We start from the raw sequence: 7,527 nt of genomic DNA, 5'->3' as shown, positions 1-7,527 counted from the left end.
ATTACAGATGGTGCTGAAACTAAATGCAATTGGTTCGCTTTGTCTTGCGTGCCGCTCTGAGAAACAGAGAAGTGGAAGAGAAGAAAATGGATGATCAATGATCTTGTCAACTTCTTGCCACTTATGTGGTTGGTATACAGGGAATGGGCCCCACGTTTCTAACTTTAAGCTTTTCAATCATTGCCATTTTCAATTAAGGGTGTGTTTGGCAAACACGTGGGGAAGGAGAGAAGTTCGTTTGAACTTCTTGAAAGTTTCACTTTAATGTTTAATAATTTTTATTTTTTTGAACACAGATTCTGCATCTGAACACACGTTTAGGATAAGCTAAAATTTGTAGCTTCTGCGTTTCACATTCATGATTGCTGATTACCATTAGAAAATCAGGTAAAAAATTTATTTCTTTTTTACCAACTCTGCCCTTCATTTTCTTTTGATTCTATAAGAATGATACCAATAACTATTATTTCTTTATAGTTTTTTCGTTCCAATTATTTTTTATCAAAATTGTTCAGATTTGTTCAATATTTTAATATTTTTATGATTTCTAGTACTCATTCTTATATTTTAATTTTTATGTTTTTTATTATATTTTTTATTTATATTTTTTATTATATTTTTTATTTATATGATAAATATTTTTATGGAAAAGTCTACGGGGCCAGCAGTTTTATTGAATTTTGGCCAGCATGTAACCAACAGAGAAAGGTAAGCCATTGGATGAAATCTCACACCAATCTCACACCATCAAATCATCATTAATAGCTAGTTGATGGCTAACAATCACAAAAATTGCTGACCCCTAGCATTGCTCTATTTTTATATTATTTATGCAGGGTTCTGATTTTTCACATTATGTTTTTATATGAATTTTTTTATTATTTACTATATTATTTTTTATATGTATATTTTTTATGAAATCTTTTTTTTTTATTTTTGGTTGGCTTTGTTCATATGATTTTTTATTTATTTTATTGTATTTCTTTTATTTATATGACAAATGTTGTTGACTTTTTTTATTTTTTATAGTGCTCTAATTTTTTAGATATTTTATTAATTTTTATGATATTTTTATTATTTTTTTCATATGAATTCTTTTTTTATCCTTTATTGCATTGTATTTATGTTGTGTATGAATTTTTTTTATTTGATTTTATTCATATGAATTTTATTTACTTTTTATGGTATTTTTTTGGTTCATATAATATATGTTGTTGGTTTTATGAAATTTTTATTATTTCTTATTTGTATGATTTTTTTTCTATTCTTTTGATGTATTCTATTTTTGTTTTGTATTAATTTTTTATTTTTTATTCTGACTTTGTAAAATTTGTAATTGTAATTATTATATACTACGTTTATTATCAAAATTTTGTATAATATAAATTATGATCCTATAAAAAAAATAAAAAAAATAAAAAATTAATTATAAGTAACAATAGAGTCATAAATAATAAAAAATTTATAGTCCAAAATAATACTAAATTAAATAATACATACTAAAAAAATTATAGAATATTTTCTTTTTGTTTGACGTTATAAAATTTATAGTACTCTCTTTTATATTTTTATTTTTTATTGTATTTATTTTATTTATATGATAAATCTTTTTTATATTATTTTTTATAGTAGTGTTCTAATTTTGTAGGTATATAAAAAAATTATTTAAATTGATGTTTCTTTTGTAATTTTTTAGCTAAAAGTAATTTTAAGTAGTATAATCCAAACAACATTTATTTTACTATAATCAATTTTAATATAAAGATTGTCAAATATAAATCACGTTAATCAAAACTTATTTATCATTAAAATCAATTTTATGCAAATTTTTATTTACAAACTTTAATCTAAACACACACTAAGTGGAGACAACTAAGATTTGATTAACTTCCTAAATCCTAATCACGTTCCATTCCTCATTCGACAAATCGCCACAAGTTTTCAACAATCCCTCTTAACCATTTTCTCTTTTGTTGCACTTGCTCATCAATCACTTAATAACTAGACAAAAGCAATGCCATCATTATTTCGGTATCTAAAGGGTTGATTAATACCTGCATGTGACATTAGCCTAATCAACTTACTTATGTTGAACCAGCTCTCTCTAATTTAATGAACTTCTCCAAAATGCTCAGGCTAAAACATGCTCTAAATTATTAATCTTTTATATTTTACTTCTTTATTTATTCCTAAAATAATCACCACAAATATATGTACATTATCTTAACCTTTTTTTTTTTAATTACAACTTTCTCTAAATAAGGTAACACTATAATGCGCCAAGTGATTGAGGTTTAGCACTATACAGTGTTTATAATACCTTGCATGTGACATTCGCCTAACAATCAACTTAATTATGTTGAACTAACTCTCTAAATTAATGAACTTCTCCAAAATGCTCATCCTAAAACATTTTTTAAATAATTAATCTTTTATATCTTACTCTTTGTTTTCTTTGTTTTTCACGGTATCTCCACCCGATAGACTAATCTGTCACAGATCAGAGTTTTTTTAAGGGTTTGTTACTAACCAATAAATTGCTATATGCACAAGGCTGGACACTTGTTTAAGTAGATTAGTAAGCTAACTACTAGACCAATCCAACTTAGTTTTTATATCGTACTTTATTTCTTTTTTTTGGTACTAATATAACGGGCCAAGTGATTGAGGTGGAAGCCCAAAATTCTGGGCTGACCCTGAATAACAGGATTCGGAAGTTACTTCAGATTCAAGTCCAAAAAATAGTTGAGAGTTTTGCGGCGCAATAAGGAAACGAGAGTTTTGAGCCCAAGACCAAAAAAAAAGAGTGGCACACTCTAACAAGAGAAGAGGGTTACACACAAGCTTGAATCTTGCTGAATCGAAGCTGGGAAGGAGTGAAGAATGGCTTACATGAGCATGGGGGAAGCTCATAGAAGGATCACGGAGTACCTCAACCGTTTCTCCGACGCTGTGTCGTCCCAAGACGGTGCTTCGTTGAAGTCACTCTTCGCCGTCTCGTCCGACTCCCATTTCCTCCTCTCCCTCGCCGACGCCCTCAACATCTTCCACGACGCCCCAAGGCTCCTCAAGAACTCCGATAACTACGGCCAGTACTCTGACATCATCCTCCCACTCTTCCGCTGCCTCCAGAGCTACCGTCAATCGAATTTGCTCGAAGCCTACACCGCCTTTGAAAAAGCCGCCAAGTAACCCTTCCTTTCCTATTCACTTTATTTCTTCATTCGAATTTTTATCTCGTGGAATTTATTGGTGTGTGTTTCAGTGCGTTTATACAGGAGTTTCGAAACTGGGAATCTGCCTGGGCTATGGAGGCTTTATATGCCATTGTTTATGATATTAGGGTTCTTGCCGAGAAGGTATCGATTTACATTTCATTCTTTTTCTTCTTTTTTCAAATATTCTGGAAGTTTTCTGTGAGGTTTTGTGCTATTCTAGGCGGATAGAGAGTTAGCTTCCAATGGGAAATCCCCGGAGAAATTGAAAGGAGCTGGTTCCTTCCTTATGAAAGTATTTGGTGTTCTTGCGGTATGTATTCTTCTACATATCGGTTACTGTTATATGTATATATTGTGTGAGTGAGCAAGGGGGAATCATTGCACTCACTTCTTTATTGGCTTGCTTGCAATAACAGGGAAAAGGTTCTAAGCGTGTTGGGGCACTATATGTAACTTGCCAGTTGTTCAAGATTTACTTTAAGGTATTTATGGTTACCTAGTCCTTTTTTCCACTCTTTTTTTTTCATCTAATCTCTTGATAGTTGATACACAATGCTGGTCCAAATCTAGAGCATCTGGATTTTATCAAATGCATGATATGTTTACTGGGGTCACAAAGAAAGGTTCTGGCCAAGATTAAACTAACTGAACATTTAGGAAGTGTGGGGTCACTTTGTAATAGTTACTATAACTGTAATCCGTGTAGACCATTTCACGAACACATCGAAATACTTCCACCTGCGTTATAAATTTATTTACATTTTTTGCTTGGAGAAAAAATTATACCATAGTTATATAGCCTGAAACATCACCATAAGTAAAATTCATACTGGGTTTGTCCAATTGAACAGTGTTTCATGTTGTACCGTGCTTCATATTATTGACATCTTTGTGTTAATTTATAACTTGAATTTTTCTTCTATAAATGGTTTTGTAGTTGGGTACAGTTCATCTTTGCCGTAGTGTGATACGAAGTATTGAAACTGCACGCATATTTGACTTTGAGGAATTTCCTAAGAGAGACAAGGTTAGATTTTGATTACTTTATGTATGCATCTTCTCTATATGCATATACAATATATTCTCTAGATGATTTATATTTTTAATGTGTTTCAGGTTACTTACATGTACTATACTGGTCGTCTTGAAGTTTTCAATGAAAATTTTCCTGCAGTAAGTAATCCACATTCGGTTAAAATTATTTACAGTGTCTGTGTTGTGATACCTTCTGCAATGTTTGTTGGCTTTGTAGTTTTCTGCAATTTACCTCTGATGTATGTAGTTTTTAGTTGATGCTAACTTTCAATAAACATTTCTGTAAGCTTGCAATATGTTAGCTAAAATAAATGAATGCTGAAACCTCTTCAATTTCAATGTGCACCTTGACAGGCTGATCATAAATTATCATATGCCTTAGAGCATTGCAACCCACGGAGTGAAGCCAATATAAGGTTTGTTCAGGTGTGCCAACTGTGTACATTGTATTTGAATGAAGTGGGGTTTTAGTAGGTTGTCTAGGATGTGCTTGCAGCCATAAAGCCACCGTAAAAATGCACCTTTATTTAGATGAACAATCCTTAAGCATTGGTCTGAGGATGATTGGATAATTGTTTTTGTTTCACACAGGATGATTCTTAAACATCTTATCCCGGTGAAGCTTTCAATAGGCATATTACCTACAAATATGCTTTTGGAGAAGTACAGTCTGCTTGAGGTATGTTACAACCTTTCCATTAACACACTCATGGTAATGGATGTATATTTTTTGTTTCATAACCAAAACAAGAATATAAGGATATAACTGATAATTATTAGTGGAAAGTAGTGAGATGATTGCAATAGATTAGGGTGGCAAATGCAAAATAACTTATAAGTTAGGGTGGTTGAATCAATTATCTTACATTGTTAGTTGTAGCCAATTATACTTAATGACTGCCAAATTGAGAGCTAGTTCAGACAGATTAGAACAGAATGAACATATAAAGAAAATTTTGCATGCTGCCCTATTATTAATGTGGTTATTTTGGTATGAAATTGAAAGGTAAATTCAAAAAGAAATCTTTGCAGATTCCTTTGATAGGTCTCATTTATAGTTATACAAAAGTTTGTGTGCCTATGAAGTTTCAATATAAATAATATCCTCTAATGTTGGACAGTACAGTGACATTGTGCAAGCTCTCAGAAGGGGGGATCTTCGGCTTCTTCGGCGTGCACTCCAAGATCATGAGAACAGGTAGGATTGCTCATCCTTGTTTCCTGATAAGGAATTTGACAACAGAGAACAAATAGAAGGAAATGATAATTGTATTTATCACTGAAATCAGTGAAGAGGAATTTAGAAGAAAACTTATGAAAGAAAGGCAAAAAAGAAAGGAAAACACAGAGCACTGTCGAGCAGCTCTACTCTCCCAATTCCAACCAATATTCAGCTTACCTCCTTAACTCTCACATCCCTACAAATATCCCCTTCTCCCCCTTAACGGTTTTATGCACTCACATGCAATCATCACATTCCTCACACACTGTCCAGCTTAGCTATCAGTTAGAGACCCCCTCAGCCACCACGGCATTAGTCATATTTCCAACACTACCTGAAATACTCTTGAATCTCCTTCTTTTGTTAACTTTAATTCCATTAGGAGCTCTGTCCCTAACAGAATTGTTCCAAATTTGTTCTAGACCCTGGAGACAATAATTCGGTTCACATCTTTTATAGGTTCTTGAGATCAGGCGTATATCTTGTCCTAGAGAAGTTGGAACTTCAAGTATACCAGAGATTAGTAAAGAAGATGTAAGTATCCATATTCACCTTGTATCTCCATTTCACTGTATATGTGTGTTGATAGATGATTCTGATATTTACTTGAATCACTGATTTCAAATGGCAGTTACATTATTCAAAAGCAGAAGGACCCAAGTAAAGCCCATCAGGTGAAGTTGGATGTTATTGTTAAAGCATTGAAATGGCTTGAAATTGACATGGATGTTGAAGAGGTTATCTCTTTAAATTCTTCTTTCCTTTCCTATTTCTGCTTATCTCTTTCAAAATTAAACAAATCAAATAAATAACATTTTCAGAGTTTTTTTGAAAAAAAAAATAATAATAATAAATATTTGATGCTTTGCAGGTAGAATGTATAATGGCCATTCTGATATATAAGAATCTCATGAAGGGTTATTTTGCCCATAAAAGCAAAGTGGTTGTATTGAGCAAGCAAGACCCTTTTCCCAAGCTGAATGGAAAACCTGTCAACTCCTAGGATAGGGAGAAGAAAAGTCATGGTGACGGATGATGGCGTAATTTTCCATAGGATTGTAGCCGAAAGTTCCTTTTATTGGATTTTGGAAAATTCCCAAACGTGTACTAGTGCATTAAAATATATTGTGGTATATGATTAGTTATTTTATAGTAGTGGCTTTAAGGCCAATTTATTCGTTGTTGTTGTACCCATAAAATAACGCGATTTTGATCGGTATAAATGAAGATATGAAAGCACTTCGGGTAAATTGCGTTGAAGCAAAAATTAATCTTTACTTAAATTTGTGATTTTTATGGTGCACGAAGATCGTCCAAGATCCATGAATTATAGGACTCTTAAATAGACTAAGAAGATGAAAAGAAGAAAAACCATGTGGTTGCTAATTAAGTGACTTGTAGTGGTTGTGGTAACTTTATCTACTGCTAGGGTCCAGGGATTCGATGGTTTTTGGCATTACAGATATAATTCAATAGAAACAATAACTTTGTGAGTTGGCCGGACAAGAGAGTAATGAGCTATATTGTCAACTTCAAGCAAAAGTACAACAACTGGCATAATTCAAACTCCTCTGCATTGATGGCCAAATAGTGAATATTTCATCTCTTGTTCAAAATTAAAATGCTAAGCTGCTAGATGTTACCGATTTTTTTTTGTTTGTCAGCAATAGATTAGGGATTTTGTATCATCATAGATAAATAGTACTTTCAATACAGAGTGTGGTTCAAGAACCTTAAGGTCTGAGATTGGAAGATTGAGTATAATGTTTGGTTGTCAGAGATTATAATTAAAATTTCAGTTTTGGAATACAAAATTTTAATCTCTTCAGTACCTCCAGAAAATAGAGATAGAGATGACTGAAATTCCTGAGAATGGAAACTGAAACTTGTGTAACATTTATTTTAAAAATATCATCATCTAACTTTTCTAATTTTTATTTTACTCCTTTAAGCATCCTTATCTTTCCAACCTTACCTCCATTTTACCCCTAATCCTCACCTCATTATTACACATACTCCTACCAAACAAGATATTGAGGTATAACTCAGTTC

General features: G+C 32.2%; 1 protein-coding gene across 1 annotated transcript; it reads left to right on the top strand.

Moving 5' to 3' along the window:
• The first annotated feature begins 2,828 nt into the window (after positions 1–2,828).
• On the top strand, positions 2,829–6,725 carry LOC130970932 (enhanced ethylene response protein 5). The gene is made up of 12 exons (XM_057897081.1): positions 2,829–3,188; positions 3,266–3,359; positions 3,439–3,528; positions 3,635–3,700; positions 4,156–4,245; positions 4,335–4,391; positions 4,608–4,669; positions 4,845–4,932; positions 5,375–5,451; positions 5,935–6,009; positions 6,107–6,212; positions 6,347–6,725. The coding sequence occupies exons 1-12, from the start codon at positions 2,884–2,886 to the stop codon at positions 6,476–6,478; spliced, it is 1,242 nt and encodes a 413-aa protein (XP_057753064.1). The 5' UTR covers positions 2,829–2,883; the 3' UTR covers positions 6,479–6,725.
• Positions 6,726–7,527: the final 802 nt, after the last annotated feature.

Source organism: Arachis stenosperma, chromosome 1 (genome assembly GCF_014773155.1).
Source record: "Arachis stenosperma cultivar V10309 chromosome 1, arast.V10309.gnm1.PFL2, whole genome shotgun sequence".
NCBI classification, from domain to species: domain Eukaryota; kingdom Viridiplantae; phylum Streptophyta; class Magnoliopsida; order Fabales; family Fabaceae; genus Arachis; species Arachis stenosperma.
The sequence above is the reverse complement of the archived record's forward strand: the minus strand, read 5'-3'. Positions and strand labels throughout refer to the sequence as shown.

Excerpts from the sequence above, each read along its gene's own strand:
- LOC130970932 (XM_057897081.1), top strand. The coding sequence starts at position 2,884 with ATGGCTTACATGAGCATGGGGGAAGCTCATAGAAGGATCACGGAGTAC. Across the intron at positions 5,452-5,934 it reads CTCCAAGATCATGAGAACAG|GTTCTTGAGATCAGGCGTAT; the intron begins GTAGGATTGCTC and ends CATCTTTTATAG. Across the intron at positions 6,010-6,106 it reads CAGAGATTAGTAAAGAAGAT|TTACATTATTCAAAAGCAGA; the intron begins GTAAGTATCCAT and ends TTCAAATGGCAG.